This window comes from Telopea speciosissima, chromosome 9 (assembly GCF_018873765.1).
Source record: "Telopea speciosissima isolate NSW1024214 ecotype Mountain lineage chromosome 9, Tspe_v1, whole genome shotgun sequence".
NCBI lineage: Eukaryota > Viridiplantae > Streptophyta > Magnoliopsida > Proteales > Proteaceae > Telopea > Telopea speciosissima.
In genome coordinates, this window is record NC_057924.1 from 13066131 (window position 1) to 13093902 (window position 27772).

The 27772-nt window shown below is 38.7% G+C and overlaps 3 protein-coding genes and 1 non-coding gene across 5 annotated transcripts; 1 reads left to right on the forward strand and 3 right to left on the reverse strand.

Annotated features, from left to right (window-relative positions):
* Window positions 1-1290: 1290 nt before the first annotated feature.
* LOC122639742 (tetraspanin-19) lies at window positions 1291-10741 on the reverse strand. The gene is made up of 7 exons (XM_043832671.1): window positions 10735-10741; window positions 4689-4870; window positions 3905-4004; window positions 2639-2719; window positions 2425-2529; window positions 1630-1824; window positions 1291-1507 (listed from the first exon to the last, which is right to left on the reverse strand). The coding sequence occupies exons 2-7, from the start codon at window positions 4853-4855 to the stop codon at window positions 1496-1498; spliced, it is 660 nt and encodes a 219-aa protein (XP_043688606.1). The 5' UTR covers window positions 4856-4870; window positions 10735-10741; the 3' UTR covers window positions 1291-1495.
* TRNAV-UAC lies at window positions 5436-5508 on the forward strand. The gene has a single exon. It is a non-coding gene; the product is annotated as a tRNA-Val (tRNA).
* LOC122639743 (putative [ribosomal protein S18]-alanine N-acetyltransferase) lies at window positions 7084-7704 on the reverse strand. The gene is made up of 2 exons (XM_043832672.1): window positions 7425-7704; window positions 7084-7322 (listed from the first exon to the last, which is right to left on the reverse strand). The coding sequence occupies exons 1-2, from the start codon at window positions 7666-7668 to the stop codon at window positions 7093-7095; spliced, it is 474 nt and encodes a 157-aa protein (XP_043688607.1). The 5' UTR covers window positions 7669-7704; the 3' UTR covers window positions 7084-7092.
* Window positions 10458-27671, reverse strand: LOC122639741 (general transcription and DNA repair factor IIH subunit TFB2). 2 transcript variants are annotated; one of them, XM_043832669.1, is made up of 15 exons: window positions 27493-27668; window positions 27066-27230; window positions 25474-25542; window positions 24265-24358; window positions 23973-24073; window positions 23830-23875; window positions 23685-23744; window positions 19920-19988; window positions 19228-19311; window positions 19021-19104; window positions 17081-17166; window positions 12127-12217; window positions 11370-11450; window positions 11074-11148; window positions 10458-10978 (listed from the first exon to the last, which is right to left on the reverse strand). In XM_043832669.1, exons 1-15 carry the CDS (start codon window positions 27603-27605, stop codon window positions 10841-10843), a joined length of 1356 nt encoding a protein of 451 aa, XP_043688604.1. In that variant the 5' UTR covers window positions 27606-27668; the 3' UTR covers window positions 10458-10840. The 2 variants fall into 2 exon arrangements, with proteins under 2 accessions (XP_043688604.1, XP_043688605.1); XM_043832670.1 differs by having other exon boundaries at window positions 10918-10994; window positions 27493-27671.
* Window positions 27672-27772: the final 101 nt, after the last annotated feature.

Here is a 27772-nt window from a genome sequence, read left to right on the forward strand (position 1 = left end):
CCTTTTCGTAAATGCTAATCTAAAGGGGACTGTAAAGAGGAATAGGCTGATGAACCGTCGGGTTAATCGGGCTGGGAACCCCCCCCCCCCACTCCATATTTGGGAGAGGATTTCCCATAAGATCATTGTAAGAAGCAACCTGCATGCCGCACCAATGAGAGTCCGAAAAATAATATCATTTATATGGACCCACCTGATCAGAATAGGAAAAATAATGTCTGTAAGAGGATGTATATTACAATCGACACTCTGGTGGCTATATATTTATGGAAAAAATTTTCAAGTCAACAATGTAGGAATGCCTTTTCATGACCTTTCACATTCAGAATGTGGAACCGCATTGGCACTCTATCCTACTTGATGATATCAGCCCCCACCCCCCCCCCCCCCTCTCCTATTTGAGAGATTTAAAAAAACAAATGATGAACATTTTCACCATGAATTGAAAAAAAGACGAACTAGAGTAGGAAAAGAAGTGAAGGGGGGCCGAGGGCATGGGAGGGAGACAACAGAGAGAAACAAAGAAGTGGGGGTGGGGTGGGGGAGGCAATGAGGAAGAAGAGGGAGGTAAAGCGATTTGGTTCTCAGTTTGGTTCCGAGTCACAACAACACTCTCTGGAACCAAATCGAATAACTGAAATCAAACCGATTGAAATATTTACTATAGGAGCTTAACGAACTGCACTCTTCACATCTCTCATACACCAGAGGAAGGAGGAAGAAGAAGAAGAGAAACAGAGGAGGAGGGGTGGGAAAGAGAAACAGAAGGGGGCAGGGAGGAGAGGGAGGTCTGGATCCAAATTGGCCAGAACGATCCAGATTCCGTGTTTTTAAACCCTGCTTGAACTGTCCCCAGTATAGACTTTCAATTTATGCAGGGCCTACATATATATGCAAGGTAGTGTAACTATGAAAGTCATCTCAATGCTGCTTGAGTAATACGCATTACTAGCGATTACTTCTTAGAAATAATTACTTATTAATGGATGAAATCTTTCCAATTATGGTTCGCACAAGCTTACGTTGTCATCCATAGTTAAATCATCGATCGGAAATTTGGACAGTGATCATCTCAGAGTTAATTAGGACTCTGCAGTTGAAGTGAGCCTTACAGGAATCAGCAAATGAGGAAACTATGACTTACAGTCTAAAACAAGATATAACTTTCAGCTATCCACAGATTAGCTGCATTATTGTCAAATACATCAACAGGAATAAGTTTACACAACAAGCTCTCAGACATTTTTGAGCTTTATAGGAATCAGCAAATGAGGAAACTATGGCTTACAGTTTCAGACATCCAAAGATCTGCTGCATCATTGTCATATACATTAACAGGAATAAGTTTACACAAGAAGCTCGGAGACATGTTTTAAACAACAGGTAAGTTGTAGCTCTGCAGATTTGCACGTTTTTTACCGACTCAACTTCACCATTATAAACCCATAAAATGCAACTCCATCTTCATACCAGTCGATACACCTCAACATCATTTTTACCTGATTGTCTGATAGTGGAATAGAAATCAAATCAGGAAAAAATAAGATAAAATAAATAAATTTCATGTTCAGTTTGGAAATGCAGCAGCATCATGCAAGGGATGGGTGCAATAGAGCAGATTGAATTTACCTTATCGTAAACCCTCCCATTCCAAGCATCATTTTTTGGGGCAAACTGGGGGTCAATGACAACATATGGGGGTGGCTGAACAGGGTTCCTCAAGAGCGGAAGCGTGACTGGAGCATAATCATCATCACTATCATAATATCTTCCAGGATCTGGCCCGAGTGCTCTGAGAACCATGGACAATAAGACTGACAATCCCTACAGACAGAGAACGATTAATCCATGGGGCTAAGGTATACATCAATTGTGAAATACTGAGAATAAAGAAATTGAACAAATCGAAAGAAATGAGTTCTGAACCTATTATTTGATGCCCCCCCCAAATACACACACACACACACACACACACAAAAAAAAAACTATAATTTGGCCAAACAACATTGCCATTAAAGTTACAACCAGATAAACACAAGCAATATGGTCAACTGGGGATGGAGAGGTTAACATTGTTGAGTGCTGACTTGCAAAAAAGATTGGTAAATGATAATCATGCAGGCAACTAGACATCCATCCATTAGGCCATGCCTAAGTGATCTCATGATCAGATGTATCTGTCAGATAATTAGTCACCATGATATCAAGTTCTTACTCTGGAGTACATGGCTTGATTTAACTACTACAATTTTGGGAAATCAGAGCCCATTGAATAGCTCGTTCTCATTCCTGATTTCCTTACATGGCCACTATTTAGTTGGCAGGTCTCAAAATTGATTTCTAATTTTTATATATTGGGTGTGAAAGTCCACTTTCTAAGCTGGAAGCTCGAGGACACCCAAAAAAATAGGGAAGAAGACAAACCTGTGCAGACACAACAAACAGGCCTATCCATTTGCAGAAATCAAAATTTGAGTCAATGAAATCTTTGAACTTATCAAATACCCCAGTGGGATCCTCGGGGAAGTCCTGATGCAGAACCGGAGCCAATGAGAATAATTAGGCAATCACCAATCTAACATGCAACATTGAGAGTGAAAGAATTACAAGGACTTGTGAAGACAAACCATGTACATACCTCTTCCCAATGGCTGTTTAGAAAAACATCAGCGGCCACTGCAGCCTCCAACATTAGAAGCAAGAAGACAAACACCATATACTGTGCCCATTTTAAGGTCAGGAACACATTTTATATTTGGGCAAAAAGTGCATAGGGGCAGAAAATGAATTAAAGTTTATTAGAATATCTTATGGTATAAAACAAATTACTCATAAAATGGAATCGGTACAGCAAAACTAATTTATGCAATTTGACTACTTCCCAAGAAAAAAAGAAACTTCATAAATATGGAAAAATCAACCATACAAAGATGTTTCCAGCTAAAATTGGCTAGTTGATGCCATTCCATAACGCCTTGCACAGCAATGGACTCCAAAGAACATCTAATTTTAGCCATTACAAAAACAGCAATATAATCTCATAATCTACATATGACTATGTTCCACAATCCTCTGAAAATTAAGACAATCATAGACATCACTACACGAAAAGTTTATTACCATCTCCTCGTAGATCATGTAGTAGTTTCCATAATACAAATCCAAATTTTTTAGGTCATGTTGAATAAAATGTGCAAGCTATAAAATTCCGACAAATAGAGAAAACATATGTTTGGGGAAACAGGTGCAACTAAAAAGAATTCTATGAGATAATTAAGGGGGAAAAAAAAAAAACAAATAAAGCATGTTTTCTGTATCATGCACAATAGATAAAAATGTCTCTCAAAAGAACGAGGGATATTTAAAGAAGTTGGGATTTGCTAACTCAAAGCCTTTGTTACACAGATCCAGCATCAAAGAACACCAGGAAATTCCCAGCCAAAATAATCAACTCAACCAATGATACTCCAATCCTTTTTCTTTTTTTTTTGTGGTAGAACCAATGATACTCCAATCCAAACTTACAGAACTTGCACATGACGACCATAAAATGTTTATTTGATAACCAATTAGCAGCAAACAGATATTCTACAGTCTAAAATATTAATCCAACTAGACAATCAAATTAGATGGAGTTACTCACACTGTACCAATGACCATATCTTCAGACAATAAAATAAGAAAGAAATATGAAGTCACTACAGCCCAACTCTTCTATCATTGAGCTACGATTGTGTAAAAGATTAGATGATTGAGAGTGCTGACAATATAGATCACATGCTACAAAGGGATACCTAAAAAATATCACAATCCAAAGAGACTTGTAAACCTCAGGAACTAAAATATGCATTTAATAAGAGATGCAGCAATCTATATTGTGGAAGCTACTTCATAAAAAGGATACACAAGAAAGGCAATGACCATTTGCAGTCTCTGCAGCAATATGACCAGAGCACGTGATCACACACAAAGTGATTCCAAGGCCAAGAGATACATAGATAAACCTGCATTTACGAGCGAAATGACTTTAATTTCTTTAAGATCAAGTCAAGTAGAAAGCACGTGTATTGAAGAATTAAGGAAGCCAGTTATTTGCTTCTAAAGAAACAAGGTCAATTAATCATCCTTCACTCAGAATTTAAAAGCACCCTCCAAATATCTAAAGCAATATCCTTTATGTCATCATTAAAAAGCTTACTAAATAGCAACTACACTCACCTTCCTCCCCTCTGCTCAACCTGCAAGTAGAAAACATTCTACTCCTGAACTGTAATTTAGGGGTGAAACATCGAAACCCCACAAAAGCAATAACACAGCATAGCTTTCTCCCTCTACTTTTTCCTTCTTTACTTGGGAGGGGTGGGGGAGAGTAAGAAAGATGATTTTCTCCTGAAAAATAAACTAACCAAACGATATCTCAACCCATTAACAAAGATTAACCCAGCCTACACCCAAAAAAAATAAATTTACAACAATTATCTCTCAATCGAACTGCAATCCAACAAATCAGGACTAATTTAGCCAAAATTCAACTTCGAAACTTATCGTAGCTAAGAAAAAGAAAGCGGGAAAAGGGAAAAAGATGCCCACCAACAAACACCCAAAAAGAAAGACATCAAAAAAGAAAAAAAGGAAGACAGAAAAAGGGGGTTGGGGGGGGGGGGGGGATTAAGGGAAAAGAAGCAAACCATGGAATAGGAAAATTAGAATCAACGAAAGGAGACCCATCTATGTGTCTCTGCCAAACCCTAAACATCCAGAAACTGTAAATAATAATCGCAATCCCAATCATCCCAAGAATCGAATTGACGAGTTTCAGCAGCGACTGTAGGCAACTCCTCGCCATCCTTCCCATCGTTAAACGGTTTGCCTCCAACCAATTTGGCCAGAAACAGTCAGAGCTTTAGCGTTGCAGTCTTGCAGAGCAAAGCAACCCACCTACTGAAGAATACCTTTTAAAGCAAAGTAATCTTTCCAAGCACCAACCAAACTATATGGGTCTTTAACTATGCTAACCAAACTCTGGATTGATATGAAAATAAAATTACCATCAAACTTCTTCTGTTCTAAGTTTTCTGAGTGCAACCCATAAACCTGTATTTCTGGTTCAAAACTCTCTTCTAAATTTTCGAAGTCTTCTCACGTTTAATGCCTTAAACCTTAAGCAATCTTCTTAAGAGTCTAAGTATGGTTTTTGCCTTGTAAAAGCTTCGAAGTCATTTTGACGAAACAAATTTTGATATTCCAAAACTACTATAATCAATTTCCAGCTCAGTTACGATGGCTGCCTGGTTGGGTAACTGCACGTCTCCTCCACCACCCAAACCAGAAAATAAACTGCACGTCTGCACCTGATATTGGTTTTTATCTTTATACTTTCCTCTCCTAGAGATCTATGGTATAATTATTTAGATTCTACCAAGATTACACACCTTGTTGCTGTGGTGTAGTGGTTATCACGTCAGTCTTACACACTGAAGGTCTCCAGTTCGATCCTGGGCAGCAACAATTAATATTACTTTTACTTTTGGGTTAGTGTTTTTGTTTTACAATATCGAACCGGTTCCGTTAAGCCAAAGTTTGGTTTAGGACCTTAGGTTATGATATAGGTTCTGGTTTAAATTCAGTTTCCCATTTTTTACCTGAATTTTTTTATTTTTCTTATCATTTTTTACTGATTGGAAACCAAGTTTGCATTTGGTATGCAATCTTGGAATGCATTCTAGGTCGATTTCGCAAACACGGCTCAAATCTTTAATCCAAAGTTTGGTTTCAGTTATAGTCTGATTCAGTTTTTATTCACTCTTTAACCGTGTTGTCTTAACAAGCTCATATCAGTCTATTATTGGGTTGTTACCAGTTTGAATTTAATTTCTCATTCTTGTACATTAGAAAAAATCAAGACAAAAGAAGACAGTCATACCACCGGCCATCTTTACCCAAAAAAAAAAAATACGACCGGCCATGATGTATGGTACAAAGTGTTGGGCAGTTAAAAAGCATCATATAGATAAACTCGATGTAGCAGTGATGATGTTGAGATAGATGAGTGGCAAAACTAGGAAAGATAAAGTAAGGAATGATCATATTGGAGTTGGTTTAAAAGTAGCTCTGATACATGATAAGCTACGAGAAAATCGTTTGAGGTGACATGACCATGTTCAACGGAGGTCTTTGGATGCTCCAGTATGGAAGAGTGAATTAATTCAAATTGAAGGAACTAACAGAACCAAGGTAAACCTAAAATGACCTTAGAACAAGTGGTAAGGAAAGACAAGCATAGCTTAAGCCTTATATCAAATATGATTTCAAATAGAGTTGACTGGAGGGCAAGGATCTATGTAGCCGACCCTATTTAATTGGGATAAGACTGAGTTGTAAAAAGATAAAGACAAATTATTTTTTACTGAATTTTTTTTTTTATAGTTTTTTCCTGAGTTTGATCTGTTATCCAGTTTCTATTGGTTCGGCTTCCGGGTTTCCACTGGTTTCATAAAAACCAAAACCGATAAGAATTCGATTTTCGATTCGGTTCAGTTTTTTTCAGTCGGTCCAGCCAGTTTCAGGTTGGGAATTGACACCCTCAATAACATAGAGCAATCAGCAATGCCTTTCTCTACCATTTGCACCAATGCCCTTAGCTTCATTGGACTCATATGTATTACCTATTTCCTATCCAGTATATGTAATAGTATTTTTCTTGCTCAATTAGTCAATCCTATTACTTGGATCACCTGTTCTAGAATGATTTGAAACAATTCCACCTGAGAATCCAGACTCTCATTCATTAAGGTTCTCCTCCCAGAGTTCCATGCCTCAAATCTTCTCCTGTTTTCAGACACTTTCAGACATATATGCCTTTCCCATCCAGCTAAGATCTTCCTTCTCTCCTTCTCTGGTTCAAACTAACAAACACAACAAAGACAGGTTTTTGGCCTTTGGGCAACTTCTGAAATTGAGCTGAGCATGGAACTGAAACATGGAGGATTTTCATCCAAGCTGACCCCAAAAACACAAAACAGGATTTTTTTTATTTTTTTTTCATATTCAAGTCGACTTGATTAAGAAAAAAAATGTTTTCTTCATATTGCATTAATCGTTGTTGAAGTCCAAATACATTCTGTAAGCATGTCGATCGGAAGAATAATAACCTTCAATCAGTTTATCGATTTCAAAACCTAATTTGCGATAGAGAGCAAGGGCAGCTGTCCTCGAAGGATCAACGTGAAGCGTCAAACGCTGGATCTTCCTGGTTCTGCATTTCTCAATTGCTGCTTTCATCAGTGCTTCTCCATGGCCTTGCCTTCGGCAATTCTCCCTCACTATTATTTTCCAAAACAAAACAAGTCAAAACTCTTTATATAAAGGATCTAAAAAAGAAATGAAAAAAAAAAAAAAAAAGGTAGAATGGCAAATAGGGGAACCTGCAAGCTTGGTAATGGAAGCAAACAAGGAAGAAGGCCATGAATACATGATGTAGCCTGCAACTTCTCCGGCTACCTCCGAATAGAGCAATCCACAATTCCTCTTTCTTAGCTCCTCGTTGAATGACTTCGCGAGTGATTCATGTTTGGGGAATATCTTTCTCTCTAATTTCACAATCTCTTCCACCACTTTGTTCCGATTCTTTGATTCTTGACCGAGCTCATTGATGACAGGAATCACCATGATTCTGAAATCCAATGTTACTAATCCGAGAAGATTTTTATTTATCCACAAAAAATGGGCTGGAGCTGGACAGAGAAATAACTAGAGCACTTTGGGGCTTCGTTTGATCGTTAAAAATTAGGTAAATCTGAGTTCAGAGCCTGACAAGGAAGAATCTTCCACTCAGCCATTGCCTTTTTAGGTTGGACCTACGTATATAGGCCCGATTTCAGATCATCCAAAGTTATACATGATACAAGGTTTAAACTAAGTATGTCTTTCCTCACCACTTATTTTATAATTATTTTAGGATTACTGGTGACTTTTTAATTCCTTCAAAACAAATATTTTCTCATTAAAACAGCTATATCCATCAAAACATTATTTTCTCATTTAAAAAAAAAACCATATCCATATTCTATACCATGTCTTGGTCACATTCTCTTAGGGTTTTGTTTGAATAATTCTTTTTTTTTTCTCTTTTTTTTGTGAAATTTTTTCTTCATCGTGGAAGAAGAGAATCTACCCATTTGGGTGTCATTATTCCCTATGTCCTCTATTGTAGGAAGTCCAAAATGCCCTTAACATTATTTTAAGAATCTCATCCAATAACCATGACTTGTGGATTAAGAGATTCCCTCTTCAACATGAGTGAAGGAAAACTCAAATTTTTTTTTCATATGCGTTATTGAAAATTACCATTTCAATCAAACATTTTTTTTTTCAAATTACCATTTATTTAGAGGAAGGACCTAGGCGAAGTGATAAGTTGCTCCATTGTAACTTAAATTTTATCAAAATACGATTCAACTACCATTGCCCTACTGCAGGGGATCGAACCAGGGAGGGGATAAGGTACCAGCCAAGAGACTCGAACTCGAGACCTCCTGGTGAGCATGGGCATGAAGCGCACCACGGGCTCACCAACTGAGCTAGGCAGTTGTTGGTCTGACTAAGGAGTTTTCCCTACCTAAGAAAGGATTTAATCATATGATTTGAGGAATCGGAATTAATTAGCCAAGCCCGATCTTGATCCTAGATGATTCTTGCAACACTCTTTTGCCCATAATTCTTGTTTGATCTTTATTCTCAGTCATTGTTTTTTTCTTTTAAACAATAAATTAGTAAAATATTATTTACCAAAAAAAAAATTGAGTAAAATATCAATGAAACTCATCGCTTGTAGCAAGATCCCCAAGTTTTAGGGATGTAAATGAATAGCCGAAATTCGTTTCCGTATCAGTGTTCTTATCCATTTAGCACTATTCGAATCCGTCCGAAAGCTAAACGGATACGAATACGGATAGGCTATAGCTATCCAAAAAGCTATATTTACATGTAAACAGATAAAATGTTCGATCCGTATCCGTTCAGCACTATCCGAATCCGTCTGAAAGTTAATTGGATGCAGATGCGGATATAGCACTATCCGAGCCGAATCTGATCCGTTTACATCCCTAGCAAGTTTATTGAATCAAAAACTCAAAAAAATAAAAAAATAAAAAAATAAAAAATTGAGCAAATCTTTGTTTTTTCTTTCCGGTTTCAATTTCTAGGGTTTCAACCAATTCCAGGTCAGTTCCAACCGATCTCAATAGAGACTGGTCCCATGTCCTTCGTAAACCATGAGGTTTTCATTACCAAAAACCCCAAAAAGGAAAGGGAGAGGGAGAATACAGGGGGGAAGGGAAAGGGAGGGGGAAAGGAGGGGAACCATATCAGCCTCAAGGCTTAAGAAGGCGTGCCACAACTTTTTTTTTCCTTTTTCTTTTTCTTTTCTCAATTTGTTGGAATTGCACCCTAAGCATGCATTTAGACTTCAAAATATGTCAACTTTTTGTTTGGCTATTTCTCTGGATCGCTCAAACAATTGGTGAACCTTAAGATCGGCCTACCTTAACAAATAATGATAGTGAAAAGCGTGGGTGTGCTAGAGTCTTCAAGACTCAATGTAAAAAAAGCTTGCATTTCTAACTTCTATCAAGTTATGTGGATTACCCTCCTGGCTCGATTGCTCCAAGGACTTTTTGAAATAAAAGATCAAATTGCAATGAACTTAGGAAACGGCGAGAAATCACAGAGAGATGATAGTGAAATAAGAAATCGAGATCTTCTATTGATTTTTGACAAGAGTACATTCGATGAAAGTAAACATTATTACAGAGGACTATAGAAGAACTTGAAATCGAAAGAAAGAATGAATGACCACAAGGATCTGGGGGAGAAGGAGAGTTGCACAAAGAAACATAAATTGCAGAAAATAAAAGATAAATAAGTTGCAGCTTTATTTGTTGATCAAGAAATCCCCTTTTCTTCTGAAATTCTGGTTTTTATGAACATTCTTAGTAGCTTCAGGTGGTTCCTAACAACAATTTTTTCCAGCAACTTCCTCCCAAATAACTACCCACAAACTCCTATCTTACATAACCACCTTCCCACTTTTTTTTCAAATTCAAAAGGTACCCTTGCATGACACGTGCACTGCACGGTCTTAAAGTATATGTGGTGTAGTCATGGTATAAAATTAGGGTGTAAACAATTTTCCAAGTTGTCGTGGGTGTATGTGTGGCATTCCAGTCCATTCCTCACACCATCATGAGTGATTAGGGAAAGGTTGTAAACTGGATTAACAGACATCTCTACCTGAAGTCGTAACTTATACCTCAAATTCCATGTTCTCAAACACTGCTGTTACACTAAACATGATATATAACATATAAGGTTTTTACCCAAAACAAAAAAGATATATAACATATAAGGCCACTCGTAGTATAATATAAACAGCTTAAACAGTCACAATCCACCTGCAATTACAACAAAAATCTGTTTCTGTGTAACAAGTTAACAATGGATCATTCCTTTACCATCTTAAGCCATGAAAAATGGCAGTGAATCTGCTTTAGACACCATACAACCCTATCCCAATACAATAGACTGAACCAATTGATAACACTTAATATTCAAGGTCTTCTCACATTTCCCTAACATCCAAAAATGGAGAGGTTAACACCTCATTTTCTTCTCTTCAAAGTACAAAAATATGAGAGACGATACATAGCCCCAACTCCAATAACCTTCGTTAAACACGAAAAACAAGAAGGTTGTTGCTTCCCCTCGGTTATGGCAAAATTTACTCTAGAATTTCCATCCAAAATATTGTGCTGAGATTAAAGAAGGCACATGTGAGTCGTGACTATTGCTTTTGGCGGCGGAGATACTCCCGCATCTGCATGTGTATCTCTCCCTTGACAACTACACGCATTCTTTTATGATCTTCCCATAACAATCCACCATTATCTCTTGCATAATCACAAGCGGCTTCAAAAACCTCCTGGAAGGCCACAAGGGTGTCACCTCTTAAACATTTAAAAAAGAAGAGAAAAATGAGATAGCAGGGGAAATAGATGAAGCTGCTAGGACTGTTACTTTGGAGGGGAATTCATCATAGAGATGTGCAGGAGTCATCTCAACTCTGTTCAGGTCGGTTTCCCATAGCCTAATCTGTCCACAGCAGGACATATTTCAGCTCGCAGAGAAACAAAATGTACATGTCCAACATTCATACAATTTCTTAATTACAGAACAGATGTCCAAGAACTTGTCTGACTCAAAAATTCAATTAGTCAACCACTGTTGCAACAATTACAGATTCAATTCAGCTTATCACAAGAGAGGAACATATCAGTCCAGACAAAATTCTCAAATATTAGGGAGAAGGAGACCTGATCTGTAACATTCTCTGGTACAGTTGGAGTTCTCTCTGCAACACGAGGATGTGCATTCTGCTGAAGGAAAGAAATTATCTGCTGGTGGCAATTTCAGGAGTTAATGGTCATTGGGGAAAAAAAAATACTAGAAGCATATGGCCATGCATTCGTTATTTTGTAAACACCATCACAGCTTGAGAAGTCTTGGAAATATGTTCTCCATGGAGTAAACATGTAAGCAGGTTATCCCAATGCCTGGATAGACCATAACCCAAAATCCTTCCTTACTATCATGTAAAGAACTTTTCCTAGACAAATATGGTTCATAGAAGATAGTCCATTTGTCAGATAGATAAGATAATCCAGATCACTTTAGTTTGGGCCATTGAACCATTGGTTACCTGCCTGACATGCATCACACAGATAGAATTTGGCTGAAGAAGAATAGAGTTTCACAGAGAAAAGCAGCACTACAAGCTTTTTGATTACAAGCTTTTTGTTCATGTAAATCATAACCCGGTTGTTATACGTTGTTTTCGTATGTCATTCATAATTTGTAACATCAGCGACCAAAAAAAAAATCTGGAACATCACCTCCCACATGAATCATAATTAAAAATCTCCATACTTATGATAAGGAACAGGCAGAAAGCCAATGAGTAAATAAATAAATAAAGTTCAAGGGCCAAATTGTCCCAAAGGTTCTTATGGTACACAATCAGAGTATTTCTGCAAATAATAAAAAACTCCAATACATGATTATAACACTTGCCTGCTCAGATGTAATGCCATTTTGAAATGCACTGTACAAGCTTTCTTTTGTTATTGCTGCAACTATAAGATTTGGAAGTTGATACTCAACCCTGCATTTTATTACAACAAAATCACCAATTCGTATTACGATTAAAGAACTCCAACAAAAAAATTACAGGCAAGAAAGTTTGAAAAGTTTGGGACAGTATGACATACACATCATAAGGCAAACTAAAAGATGAAAATGGTATGGAGTTGTTCCCTGCCATGGATGGAAACTTGCATCATTGAGCAGGCATGTTACTTGGATTGAGCTCAAACAACCACAGGTCATAAGGACATTGGCTGGGCTTGAGCAGTAAAATTGCAATCCAAGTTAAGCATGTGGTCTTTTATGATGTTAGGCTAAATAATTACCAGCCATTACGGTTAACTTTAATGGCTGCTTTTTCCTTTCTTGAATTCCTTTCAGTAAAAAACTAAAAAAAACAAAGATCTAACGCATTTATTTTATTATTTTCAGGCATGCATAATTCACAATTCTCCAAAAACCTACATTAACTCAGAACCCGATCTCTTTTCTCCCTTTGTACTGCCTTCACTTCTCATCATTCTTTTTTCACTCCTCTCCAAACCCAAACCACTTTCTCCTTTTCCCTGGAGCATCATGCTTAGCAATTACGGTGGAGAAATTAGGTGGAACTCTTGGGGATTTTACCCTCTCTCCCTGTTGAATCTACAGCCTCAAATCTCACACCAGACTGAACCAACTCAGGTTGAGATCTGGGTTGTTTCTGATTACAGGTTAAGTGTTCTGCTCCTGGCTTGGTTGGGCCATAAACTCAACCAACCCTCATCTCCCCCCCCCCCCTGCCAACCAAAACAAAAAAACAAAAGGAAAAGAAACACCAGGTGCCTATAAGAAATGTAACAAAGCAGAGCTCTAGAAAACCAGAACAGAGAAAGTACAGAGAGAAGATGGAGAAGAAGAATGGAGAAGAGGGAAAGCAGAGAAAGCTATGATCGAATTGATCAGCCTCCTGCCCCATCGTTTTATTTATAATAAGTTCAACTTACAATCTGTAAATCCAATTACAACTAGGATCATAATAAAACTAAGACTTGATCTAATTACTAGGACACAAAGAGGAGAATCTCGATTAGAACTAGGAATAGACTAATCGAGATTCTCCCAACTCTACTCGATACTTTACAATCCCCTTCAAGCTGGAGGGTACAAATCACCAAGGCCCAGCTTGGAACAATTTTTTCGGAAAGCAAGTCCAAACAAAGGCTTGGTAAACATATCACCAAGTTGACTAGCAGTAGAAACGAATGGAGTAGAGACAAGCTTCTTCATAACAGCATCACGAACAAAATGACAATCAACTTCTATGTGCTTAGTTCTCTCATGAAATACTGGATTGCTGGCAATGTAAATAGCAGCCTGAGTATCACAAAACATCTTCATAGGTTTAGTGATAGGAAACCCCAACTCCTGAAGTAATGACTTAATCCACATTAACTCAGCTGTAGTATATGCCATAGCCCGATACCCAGCTTCAGCACTAGACTAGGAAATAGTAGTTTGTTTCTTGCTCTTCCAAGTGACCAAATTGCTAACCACAAAAGTACAATATCCAGTAGTCGACCGCCTATCATCATCAACACCGGCACAATCAGCATCAGAAAACCCAACCAGATTGGCATTTCGATTAGGTCGATAAATAAGACCCTTCCAGGAACATCCTTTAGATATCGCAACACACGGCAAGCAACATCCCAATGAATTTTCTTTGGATGTTGCATAAACTGACTAATAACTCCAACATCAAAGGATATATCCGGGCAGGTAACAATAAGATAAATGAGTTTCCCAACTAGTCTTCTATACCGATGAACATCTGTAAAACCCTCACTCTCAATGGACCCAAGCCTTTGATGAGGATCCATGGGAGTATCTACGGGTTTGGAAGCAAGCATTCCGGTGTTAGTGAGTAGATCAAGGACATATTTCCTTTGGGATAAGCTAACACCTTTCTTGCTTCACAATACTTCAATACCAAGAAAATACTTGAGAACGCCCAAGTCTTTCATTTGAAAATGTTGATGAACATAGGACTTAACTTGAGTAATACCAGAGATATCATTACCAGATATAATAATATCATCCACATAAACCACTATCACCACCACTTTTGAGCCTTGACGTCGAATAAACACAGAATGATCAGAATAACACTGTGAGAACCCAACCTTAGTGACAATGGAGCTGAATTTATCAAACCATGCTTGCAGGGATTGTTTCAATCCATAAATTGCCTTACAAAGTTTGCAAACTTTGGTATAATTCTCCCCCTGAGCAACATACTCAGGAGGTTGCTCCATAAAAACCTCCTCTTGAAGATCACCATAGAGAAATGCATCTTTAATATCCATTTGATATAAGGGCCAGTCAAAATTAACAACTAGAGAAATAAGAATACGAACTGAATTCAGGCGGGCAACAGGCAAGAAAGTCTCGAAGTAATCAACATCATATGTTTGAGTATAGCCCTTAGCAACCAATCGGGCCTTAAGCCGCTCAACAGAATTATATTTGATAGTATAAACCCACCAACATTCACCCAGGGTGAGGGAACGCCTCATGATGGGACTGAGGAACAAAGTTAGTAGATAAAGCAGAAGCAAGAGCATGATAGTGGGATGGAAGACGAGAAATATAGATATAGTTTTCAACAGGATAAACAATTAAAGACTGGTGAGATTTTTGAGTGCACGTACGAGTACCTTTGCGAACAGCAACCGGTAAGTTGATAGAGACCTCAACATCAGAAGCAGATGGAAGGGCTGGACGAACTTCAGCAGTAGTGGATGGCAGCTCCAGAGCACACGAAGCAGGAAGTAATGGATCAGGGATGGTGGGGGCCGGTGCAGCAATAGTAGTGGAGGGTAAAGTAGGAGGTCGGTGGCAACGACAATGATAGACTTGTGTAGGTGGAGATGTGAGACGGGAATGGGTACAAAGATAGGTGAGCCTAAGAAGTCGTCAGGGGTCACAGTAGAGGGCATATGAGGAGAGAAATAAGAAGTATTTTCAAAAAATGTGACGTCAGCGCTGACATATTGTTTATTAGTAACCGGATCAAAACATTTGTATCCTTTCTGGGTCCGAGAGTAACCTAGAAAAATACATTTGATAGAACGAGGAGATAATTTGTCAACGACGGGGTGAAGGATGTAGACAAAACATACACAACCAAACACACATGGTGGGGAAGGAAACAAAGAACTATCAGGATAAAGAAGAGACACAAGAGTTTTATTATTTAGAATGGACGATGGCATACGATTAATAAGGTAACATGCAATAAGAACAGCATCACACCAAAACCGTTTGGGAACATTCATATGGACCATAAGGGACCGGGCCACTTCCAGTAAGTGCCTATTTTTACGTTCGGCCACTCCATTTTGTTGTGGAGTGTACGAGCAACTAGTTTGGTGGATAATACCATGAGTAAGAAAAAAATCAGAAATCTCAGATTGGGTGTATTCAAGAGGATTGGCCGTGAAGATACCCCTCATCTCTTCTTTGACTGCCCCTTTACCTCCACCGTTTGGAAAAAGGCCTTATCCTCCATCTGGCCATATAGCAGAAGGAACAGGTGTTTTGACAGTGAATGGCTTTGGTTGCTCAAAACCTTTGCTGGGAACTCCATTTGTGACACTATAGGGATGCTGGTCTTTAGCGCCGCTATTCACCATATCTGGATGGAGAGGAATCTCAGGATATGGACTTCCAACTCTAGATCTTTTCATGTGATTTGGAAAGCCATCTCCTTCGATGTGTCCTCCAAGCTCAGCTGTATCCGTCAAAGGCCCTTCTCGGACACCCCTAGGAACAGACATATTTTGACTTTTTGGGTTGCGGTCCTCCTCCTCTGTGTAGGCTGGAGGATCCCCACCCCCTTTTTATTTTCTCTCTCCTCCCCTTTTCTTTTCTTCCCCCTCTTGTACATTGGTTCTTTGGTTTTTCTTCCCTGCCCCCTCTTGGGGTTCGGTAATATACTTATTTACCAAAAAAAAAGAGCATTATTAGAACGAAAAATTTTAATAGACTTATCAAACTGAGTTTTTATTTCCTGATAAAAGTTTTTGAATAGAGTGATAAATTGAGTCAGTGAAATCTCTTGTTTGGTGCTGCAGCTATATTTTTTAACCAACAAAAGAGAAACAAGAAGTTTAGATCCTCTACAGTTAAGAATTATTTGTTCTGTACCCTATCCAACAGCCACTTGTAATATCACAACTTCCCAGGTTGAAAGGTCAGCTGGTAGTAGGTATTTCATCACATAACATATTATACCCCAGACAGATTTTGAGTGGCAGATTCATATAGTCCTCAATCCAATGGGATGGCACCTATCAGTATAGTTCAAAATTTTGGTGAAATTTCGACATAATTTCAACATGTCCGAGCTGAAACAGGATGCGAAATGAGCACTGTTTTGCCAAAATTTCGGTCATTTCGATCATTTCGTTTTGGTGTTTCGGTCTAAAAAAAGGCATTGTTTCATTGAAATTTCGGTCATTTCTTTTCTGTATTTCGCTCATTTCAGCCATTTGCCCTCCGAAATGGCCAAGTGAAACTCATGGGAAAAATATACTGTTTCAGCAAAATTTTGATATTTCGCTCATCTCGGTTTGACCGAAACGAGAAGTTAAGGACACTCAAAAGTAGGAGAAAGATGAGAGTGAACTTTAACGTGTATCTTCAAGGAATATAATTGTAAGCCCATTATGAGTTGATCAATTTAAAAAGCAAAGTAGTAAATAATATAAACTAACTTCACATTCAGCTCACGTGTCAGAAAAGATCAGACGACACAAACATCAAACTTTTGTAAGTAGAGGATAATATCAATAACCAAAGGATTTTCTGCAAAGCTATTTAGTTTACAATGACACACCTTGAGAAAAGGCGCAAAATCTCACAATGCAACTTAGAAGATGAATAAGCATACATCCTAAAGTTTGTCTCCACAACTATGAATCCCTGTCAAGGAAAATACAGAAAGAATGCACAATTAAATGCCAAGAGTAAACTATAACAAGTTCAATAAATATAAAAGCATGATTTATTACAAGCAGAAGTAGAGGAGAATAGAAAAGTAAGAGGAGGCTGTATCCTAAACCAGAGTCCAGAGACATACAGTACACCCAACAAAATATCCAAAGACATGATATCAATACCTGGTATGAGTATGCTCACTAGGCCATCTCCTCGGTGAACATGACCCCATTGGGGAATCAGAAGTCTATATCAGCTAGTTGGGAACAACAAAATTTTTCTAAGGCTAGAGACGGTCCCTTGATGGGACTGAGATGGTTAAAGAACCTTCCAGATTGAATTTCCATTTTATAGAATTTCATCATCTCACAGAAGTGGACTAGCACAACAGGCAGGAGATCCGAAAAATTGAAAGAAGCTTCTAGAATGTGGAAGATGCAATGTAAAATGGAGAATGGGTGCATCAATGAAGGAGGGAGGTTGGTTGGGAAAGAGCGGAGCCCCGACCCCGTATATCGGGTTGATTCTTACATCAGACCTACATGGGGGAAAAGACAGTTTTTAGGGTGATGGAGCAGATAGATAATACCTTTTCCTATGAGAATTTAAAATTTTCTATATTGCAGATACTGGGGATAGTTTCAAAATTTTGAGCTATAGCTTTCTCTGTTTGCTGGGGATAGTTTAAAATTTTGAACTTTAACTTCTGTTTGAGATCACATACAAGCTTCATCAGTTCAAAAAATCTTTTGGACAAATTCTTTTTTTTTTTTTTAAAAGCAACAGTTGAAAATTTTATTGAGCGAAAAACGAGTACAAGAAGGTTACATACAGTGACAGACCGTAATATTCAATACAAAGATGATAAACCAGAACAGCCAATTACAAATGATCAAGCAAAACCACAATAGGCAGCACTGCCCCTGTAATTGAAGAGAATCCCCTGAGATCCACCCCAACCTACCAGGCTACCAGCACCATCCTTGGCCAGTACATCTGCCATAGAACTAGCAGATCTTGGCTTCCAAACAAATGAGCACTTCACTTGAGCAGCCAAGAAATGAATGCATCCAATAATATGGCTGAATTTCCATGGCCTTCTACTGAACACTTTGCCCAAGCTACGATGACTGCCGAGTCACCACCCTCAACTATGATGTCACTGAACCCCTCTTTTATTGCTAACTCCAGCCCCAACTTACGAGAAAACATTTCAGCTCTAATGGAATTTCTTCTCCAATAGGATCTGGAATATGCTTTCAGTACTTCCCCCCCCCCCTGTGGAAGATCTAACCACCCCCCCCCCCCAACCCCAAAAAAAAAAAAAAACTCCAAATGGACCTGGTTTGCCTAAAGAAGAGCCATCAAAGTTCATTCAGTTTCACAAACACAATCGGTGGAGGATCCCAGACAGCATGTCTTCTTGCTTCAAGAATTCTGGAAACAACTGCACATTTTCCCAGTCCATATAAGGGTGGGGACTCCCTAAAAGCAGAATCCACCACCATCAAATGAGCCATCCTAGTTTTTATCTTTCCAATGACACCATTTCTGATGAGAAACCATCCCAAACCTGGCATTCCTCTCATCCCAAGTGCACCAGAAGACTTCCAACAAAATAGCCCTCCATTAAAATCTTCCCCTAGCCCCAAAAGGAGCCAAGTGCTATAACCATATGAGTCCATCCACAAATGTTACGGACTGTTTTACACCATTTTCTTTTGTGAAAAACATAAAATTGAATTGTCCCAGGGTTATTATTTTAGTCTTGGAAATGTGGGACACCAATTATCTATCTACACCAATCTCAAAAGAGAAAAGAAAGATAGAAAAGGAAACCTGTTTGCGTGATGATGAATCTGACAAGCTAACAGAAAGATTTGTCGCTAATTTAGTAGGAATGAACCAACCCTCTTTCCGTCCCTGTACAAACAAAAATATTTCATACTTTCAGAACCACTGTAGAAATAACTTCTTCGATTATCAGGATTCAGGGACAAAAATATTTCACATGTTTAATAACATTAATATTAAGTCTGTACATACCTGCTGAAGTTTGACTAGCCCCAAGTCTGCAAGATCCCTAAAAGTGTTTCTTTGTACATCAGTCAAGGTGTTTAAATTATAGGCCTACAACATAACCAGAGGGAGCTAAGACGCAAAATGCAAGAACTTGAGACATAACCAGAAACTGCTTTTGCAGAAGAATTTGAATACATGAAGGGTACTAAAGAAGCATCATTTTCATCATAATATAAAATTGAATGCATACAGATGCAGCATCAACCACCCCCTCCCCAAAAAAAACAAAAACAAAAAAAAAAAAAAAAGAGAACCGTCAAACTCAAGTCAAGGGATGCTCAAACTTCAGGCAGTTCATTTCAGTTGCAGACAGGAATGTAATATTCAAAATCTTTTCTATCTCCTCACTTGACCTAGCACATTTCTCCCTTCGCATTTTTTGGATTAAACCATACCCTCACCTTCAGTTATGTTTCAATTGGGGAGGGGGGGAGTATGAATAAATGAAATACTACTTGGGAAAACAGCCCACCGATTTTCTTTCTTTTTCATGAAATCAAAACCAATGTCTTGGATTTTGAAGAAACCAAAATCATTGGCACTACGTAAGGAGACAAGAAAATTGACAGAAGGCCCACAATAGTGCAATGTAGTTAGTTAAAACAAGTAATTACTTTAGTTCAAGATGATCATATCCGCAGGATCCTATCCATTACCTCCCCTGCGACATGGAAGCTAAGCTCCAACAGAAATGAAATCAAATCTGCAGGATCAACACCTCTATCCTGCACCATACAGGGATAAAACGAAACCATGAGAAACATTATACACATCCAAAGCCACAAGGCATATTCTCTACCAAGTTTTAAATAGAAGACTAAAACCCAAACGCTAGGAGATAAGAGTTCAAAGTAATAAAGGAAAAATAACAAGAGAGGGATGGAAAGAGAGAGGAAGGAGGAGAGAAAGATACACAAGAAAACACTTGGGGGGAGAATCGATTTCTCTCCCCTATATTTACTAACTTAAAATAACACGTAAGATTACACAATACCCCCACACTAACATAAGAATACCTAGGGAGGTAAAAAGACACAGTTATTTAACCAAGTACCCATAATACCCTTACTACATGAACTCTAACACTCCCCCTCAAGCTAGAGAATAAATGTCATACATGCCCAGCTTAATCAAGAGGGTACTAAATTGGAGATAGTTAATCCCCTTGGTGAAGATATCAGCCAACTGGTCTCCTATCTTCATAAAAGGAGTGCAGATGTAGCCAGAGTCAATTTTTTCTTTAATGAAATGCCGATCAATCCCAATGTGCTTTGTACGGTAGTGTTGCACAGGATTTTGAGCTATACTTATTGCAGTCCTGTTGTCACAATACAACCGTATGGACCCTTCAATATCAAACCCCAATTCTTGAACTAACCTTTGGATGCAGATAAGTCACCTAGAGGGCATATTCTAGTGGAAATAATCCTTGAGTTGGGTTATTTATGCATTGGGCCTTTGATCCCATGTGTTTTCTTTGTAATAGGCCATTTTAATGGACCTAGAAGGTGGGTGCAAGGTAGGCTTACGGGAATAGGCTTAGCAGGAGCTTATTAGCTTTATTTTCATTCCTAATAGACTTAGGATTATTGTTATTAGTTGCGTTTAATTTCAGCAAGCAATGTAATAACTCCTACTCACACTAGGAGTTAATTTCTAGTTTTCCTATTTGGATTAAGACTTTTGATTTTCATTATATTTAAGCAATGTAAACATTCTCACTGATCCAATACAAGAGGCGAAACCGACTGGGTCACAAACGACTAGAGCAATTGGTGTATGTGAATTATAACACGAGACTGAGGATGTAGCTCATACGCTAAGGTGTGGAGGGTAATAACGATTCCAATCAATCTTGCCAACATTTTTCAGCTTAACTCATATGAGGAGGATATCTTATACCAGTGGGTGAAGGATTGAAGTGACCCTATAATGGATCAGCTTGAGGGTAGGCCCGACCCCGAGATAGCTAGTCAGATGGGTACTGATGTGGACGAGTATATGTCGTCTCGCGAGGGCCGTGTGCATTAACAAACACCCTGACCTTGCGAGTCTCAGGTTGGCAGGGATGATGAGGACCCCGAGTAGTCGCATTCTAGTGATGGTGATGATGGTGATGATGATGGTGATGATAAGGGTGATGTTGGGGGTGATCAGGGATGCACGAGAGATACCAATACTAGCTTGAGCCAAAGCCGGAGTCGGTGCACTTTACAGGCGAGACTCAGTAAACTCATACCACACAGGATGAGGACTACGGTGTACATGCCCCCAGACATACAAGGCCTATAAGCTACTTGAGAGGCCCGTGTCGCCCAATCATAACACTACCTGAGGAGGATGATACATTGAAGTCCATGGACATCAATGTCAAGAGCTTGACTGACAGACAGTCTCAAAGGTATGAGTATGGAGAGTAGTACGTATAGGGAGCAATGGCGTGCACCGTCACTTGGATACAGCACAGGGAGCACCGGTTCGACTATAGTCACCCTACTGATATGTTCAGTTTGGACAGTTTAGCTCTTCATCTCCTCACCATCATTACCCTATGTCTCTGAGTATGAGGGTCCATCACGCTCATGCAGATACATCACTGTGTGCATTAACAAACACCCAGACATAGTTATCAAGGCGGGAAAGCGACCATGGCGTTTTAGAGGGGCAAAATTCAAGGCGACACCGCCATGGCGGCAAGGCGCCCTCCATGGCGCCCAAGGCGTCCAAGGCGACCAAGGAACCTGGACGCCATGGCGACGCCTTGATAACTATGCACCCAGAACCACTTGAGGGTGTAATTTTGAGGCTGAATCAATGATCGAATGATGACAAGGTGCTGCGGTAGCAATTCCAGATTTTGAAAAAATACTTTGTCTTCTTCTCTTTTGAGAGTGCTTGTGAGTTTATCAAGCTTGCTAGGGTGGGACTCCTATGGCTGAGACACTAGTGGGACTCTAGTTGTCTATAATTATATTATTTGTTTTTTCAATTATCAAGCTCCATTCATCATCAACTACACCTGCCGAATTCACCGAGTTAACCATCTTCATCACAATCTTTCCTTTCATTCCCCTTTCATCTGCTACCTTTTTCTCCACATCAAACCCTCTAGCCATGGCCTTTTCTTTACCTTCCATTGAACCAGAATCGACCCTGGCAGCAAAAATGACTGCTGCCAGGGTCCCACTAGTGCAGACAAAAATGACTGCTTTCTTGATAATTTTCGATCAATCTTCATTCATTCATTCTCTCACTTCCCATCTCGATCTTCTTCTCATTCTAGGCTCGTGTTTGATCAACAGGAATATATCTGCCGGATTCACTGCTGATGATGAGTAGCGCATGCAGCAGCCCTCATTGCTGCTGCACTAGTATCAGCAACTACAGCAACAACATGCGTAGCAGCAGTAGTGGTGAAAAAGACGCAGATGATGATGATGATGATGTGGAACGTTGCAGTAATGATGATATTCTTATGGAGATTCTAATTCATTACCCACTCAAATCAATCTTCAGACTAAGTGTGTATCAAAGAGGTGGCACCACCTTATCTCACACCCTTCTTTCCATAACAGATTAAGAAGCAGCAGCAGCAGAAACCCAATAAACCTAGGAACAATTTACACCTAGGAACTATTCCCTATACATAGAAAACAAAAAACCCAATAAACCTAGGAACAATAAACTACAAACTTAGAATCTAGTTACAAGAAATAATAAATTATTCTAGGAAGCTGAAAAGTCACTAGACTTGTTGACTTGTGGGGCAGAACTTGGCAGTACCAAGGGTCCATGATTGGACTGGCTGGGCCACAAAAATAAATCAGTCCATGTTTGAACCGTGCTTGAACTTGGGCTGGGCCTTTTTTGACGGGCCGGCTGCTGGATCTAAAGGATGCCCTGCATCACTCCATCAGCTTATCTGTTAAAGCCTGTATCTGGAGGATTAAATCAGCACTCAAGTAGGGAGGATCAACTGCAATTTGGTGGTATTCTGAATCTGGATTTGGTCTATTTTGTCAAATCTCCTCATCTGAAACCCTATTTCAAGATTTAATATATTTCATAAAATAGTAACCTGATTGTTGAGTTGTTAAGGGATCCTGACTGGATTAGGTCATTAGTGACCCGACATTACATCACATTTGGGTGTTGAGTGACTGAAGAGGAGAGTGTTTAGTGTTTTATAAATTTTATCACTAATGCTGATTTAGCTTAACATTCCCTAATGGAAGGACCCAAAACGGGGTAACTTCATCCTGGGGGACCCCGAACATAGATACCCCTAATTTACTCTTTTTGGCAAGAAGACGTACATATAAAATGTCTTTCAAGATATCTAAAAAGAAAAACTAAGGATCAAATTGTACACAAACAAAATTTACGGTGACCACCATATGTAAAATTTTTAAAGTACATACCTCAGAACTGGAGATGTATTCCCTGATTATGTACCAAAGTTGTGCATTTGTATCCATCAGCTGCCATTTGTAAAATAAATAAGATGGCTACCAATAGGTACAATCATAAAAGGTATTAGCAGCTTAAAGTCATTCTGATACATACTAAGAACTGGAAGCCATTCTCGGTCAACCTTGGAGCTTCTTTCTCTCTGCTAAACAGACACATAAACAAAAAGTCATTATTTAAGATACTTATAAGGCACGCAAAGAAATCAATTTAAAAAGGAAAGGTTAGAGGGTAGGAACCTCTGACTTATAAGACCTCGCTGGAAAACTTTCATCACAGAAGAGCTGAAGTTTGTTGTCTTTCCAGCTTGGGATGGGCTAATAAGTTGCAGCAAGAAGCACTGGTTTACCACAAGTTCAAGTCATAAAAAAGGGTGACCTGAAATTTATTGAAACTACATATTGACAAGAGGCAGAAACCAATTCTCTCATTTCATTATGCATAAGTTGGTGGAGAAAAACTTGAGAAAACTGTCACTAAACAAAGGTGCCAAGGTAATAAGCTAAGATAGAATACAGGTGAAATGACAACCTCCCATTGCTCAAGTGCATAAGCCTCTAGTTCCTCCAAACTTGGGAGCCTCACAGTGACACTTGAAGGCATGGGTTCCCTAGGTGAAACACCACTGCAAATTCCAAATTCAAGGATCATAACTAACGATGTCTCTGAGTTAAAAGATACATTTTGAGCTAAAATAGTTAGAATATGACCACAATACCTAGTAACCTGACCAAACAAGCAAAGATTTTAGGACACAATTGTCATGGATGACATAAAATGAAAACAGACCATAGGCATAAACATGCGTTTGGAAAGTGTTCAGGATGAGTATCATCCAGTCAAATTAGGCATATTGCAACATAGGATGTAATGTAGAATTAGACAGAATTGACAAATAACAAAAGGGCAAAAAGGCCCCTTCAGGGGTGTACATGATCCCCTTTACATGGGAGATGGGACCCAGATCTGCCACGATGGATCCCAAATTCTATGGACAGATAGACCCCTAGGTTCCCTGCTCAAATGTCAAGTTTCAGACCAAACAGAGTTTGCCAAGTGGCAAAATAGGGCTTCAAAAAATCCAGAAAATGGGAGAATGCACACTGCTGGTTGGAGTACGGTACATGTGCTGACGTGCATGGGCATACATGGGAATGCCTGCCAATTCATGGGGATGTTTATGGTTGAATTCGAGTCCGAAATTTAACATGTGACCTAACCAGACTATCCCATGTCTATCCAAAGGTTTGAAATTGCCACATAATCCTACCACATGGCAGAATTAAGGGTTCCTTGGAGAGGAGCCTCTGTAAACTGGACTGTGTAAAGGCACAAAAGCCATAACAAAAAATCTAATGAAGAATTAAGATAGAACAAGACTGTGTTCTACCACCAACCATCACATTCATTTGGATTATACCAAAATCATGAAATGAGAGATGGAGAAGGTTAACCCATAATATTATCCATCCACCCCAACTTTTCCTCTGGGAAGAGACAAGAGATATGGAAAGAAGGGAACAAAAACAAAGGGCATACATGCATGATGTGCCATATCTATAAAACAGCAAAGTCCCATGCTCCATACAGATGCATTTCTCACACCAAATACTTTGGACATATTTATTCTTTTCCAACTGTAAGTCCAGAGCTCTAATTGCATTTGAAATTCCACTGTCAAGATGCAAGATCTTAACAAGATAGAATCTGCAAAGGTGGATATATGAAACTGAAACTTACCCATATATTAAATACTTTTGAACATTACTCTGAAACTTCGGATTTAATATGTAACTCATCTCTTTTTTCCTGCAGATATAAAGCGAACTTAGAAGAGTTGCAGAAGAAAGACAAAACTGCTGAGAATGCTATAACATCATGACATGTATGACATCATATCTGATCACAAGACCCCAAAAAAATACAGGGACCTAGGAGGTAGTTGTTAGGTTCAGCCCATCCCTCTGCAAACATAAGAAATCTTTCAGGATTCAAGATTGAGACAAGCTGGAAGTTGGTTAAATAGACAAGCAGAGATGAATAACATAATCAGGACACATGATTTTACAGTTCTTAGGGGGTATAATGGCATATTCAAGCCTCAATCATGGAAAAAAAATTCATATTCTGGCTGATTTTACATGAGCAGTTGATATAAATAAGGCACATAACATTTTTGAAAAATCAAAAGATGTATAGGAAAAAACTTACTGCGAAAAAATCTCTCCTTAGGAATGCAGATACACGTCAACTCCTATTAACATCCCAAGATAAATATCAGGTTCTTCGAGTAACTGCTTTAAAGAGCATCCAAGCTGAAAGGCTTCTATTACCTTGAGCCTCCTTCAATAAGGATTTTGAGGAATGTCATCTTTGGAAATTAGAACAATTGGTCTTTTGTTCTATGGAGTTAACAAGTCTAAAGCTTATATGCAGCTCTATAGCCTCTTGTATAACTTTGGTCTATTTGTGTGCCTTAAATAGTAAGGCGTCTTTAATTATCTGAGAGACAGAACACTGCAATATGATACCAAGGACAATGTAACATAAAGCCTTATCTCCTCGTATTGATGTAATGATGTCACGAGTAACAAATAGGGAAATTGATACCCCCTTAGATTCACAATGAGTGGCTAGGGCAGTGAATAAGCATTACCTACTCGCATGCACTTGTTGGGCCTTTCCTTTGATATTGGCATTAGATTACATATTAGAAAGGTGGATTCCTTGGTATGCATGGTTGAATTACATGAATTGTTGGATATCTATGGGGGGGGGGGGGGGGGAGGAATTAGAGGAAATATGAATTATGGGAGTTAACAGGAATGGTTCAAGTGTTCCCCCCACCTCAGCAACAGCCAACAAGACATGAAAACAATGAAAGAAGGATATATTAAAGCAAGTCCAAAATTAGTTTTTTCTTTCAAACATTTTTCAAGGAGTGCCTTATCAACAACTTGATCTGGGATTTGAGGTAAGTGGCATCATTTTCTCACTGTGAAGTAGTTGTCTTTTGTTTTTGCCGATGAAAAAAAGTGTCAAGCTCAATTTTGATTGCTTTTCAGTTGGAAATCTATATCCCCCAGTCACTCATGGTGTTTCCAAAGACTTAGAAGCTGACTTTTGAAGATCCTAGAGTGTTTGCTATTAATACATCTAATGTTCTTGCTCTTCTTCAAAGGATACCATTGAAAGTTATCCAAACAATGCATTTGACTGGAATTCACATATGGTCGCCCCTCAAGTTTAGCAAATGCAAAGGCAAAATCTGGAAACTAAAAAATCGAACGGAAAATAATAAAAAAATGGAGAGGAAAAGTAAGCGTAAAAACCTGTCAGTCTCAAGAAATACTCTCAATTGAATTAACCGATCTATCGCATTTTTATGCTTGGAGAGCCCTTCAGCAAGCACCCACTCCTCCATTGACTTTGCAGTTATTGGGATATCGACGTACAACATTTGCAAAACATACTTCTTGGCAAGAGGTGGCAAAGACCTGCGTACAGAAGCAACAAATAAACTTTTACTTCCTATAAATTCTCATTTCTATTAAAGTATTTGCAGTAAAGCTGCCTTCACTCTTTACCACACAAAATTCGGCGTTAATAATTGTCCTCCTCCAATTGGAAATTCTTCAAATAAGACTATAAAGCACTAACTATTTACTTGCTTCATCTCAATCACTGCTATGAATAAAAGAGAAGAAAAAGAACAGGTGAATTTTGAAAGATCTGTGATCGATTGGAAAAGCAATGAACCTGAGAACAGCTTCGCAAATGAAACCGTTATCGTATAGCTTGTCGAGCTTCAACGCAGGTAAAGCGGCAACCATGTCCATGAAATTCTTCGCAATGATCTTCACCTGCGGCATTCTTGAAAGCTTTCGTAGTTCTTACAGTAAAAAAAAATGATTATTAGGGCTCTAAGAATAACTGAAATGCTTCAATGGTCAGAGAAGGAAGACATAAAAAAGCGAAATTTCGTCCTTCTCTATATAATTCTTTAGACACAGGGTATGTTCTCTAATCGAGTCTGGAT

Coding starts and splice junctions, on each gene's coding strand:
- LOC122639742 (XM_043832671.1), bottom strand. CDS start 4,855: ATGGGAAGGATGGCGAGGAGTTGCCTACAGTCGCTGCTGAAACTCGTC. Junction 2,720..3,904: donor ATGGTCATTGCCTTTCTTGT/GTATCCTTTTTA, acceptor AAATGGGCACAG/TATATGGTGTTTGTCTTCTT. Junction 2,530..2,638: donor TAAACAGCCATTGGGAAGAG/GTATGTACATGG, acceptor GTTCTGCATCAG/GACTTCCCCGAGGATCCCAC.
- LOC122639743 (XM_043832672.1), bottom strand. CDS start 7,668: ATGGTGATTCCTGTCATCAATGAGCTCGGTCAAGAATCAAAGAATCGG. Junction 7,323..7,424: donor TTCCATTACCAAGCTTGCAG/GTTCCCCTATTT, acceptor GGAAAATAATAG/TGAGGGAGAATTGCCGAAGG.
- LOC122639741 (XM_043832669.1), bottom strand. CDS start 27,605: ATGCCGCAGGTGAAGATCATTGCGAAGAATTTCATGGACATGGTTGCC. Junction 19,105..19,227: donor GGCTAGTCAAACTTCAGCAG/GTATGTACAGAC, acceptor TTGTTTGTACAG/GGACGGAAAGAGGGTTGGTT. Junction 17,167..19,020: donor ATTCATCATCACGCAAACAG/GTTTCCTTTTCT, acceptor TTTCCTTGACAG/GGATTCATAGTTGTGGAGAC.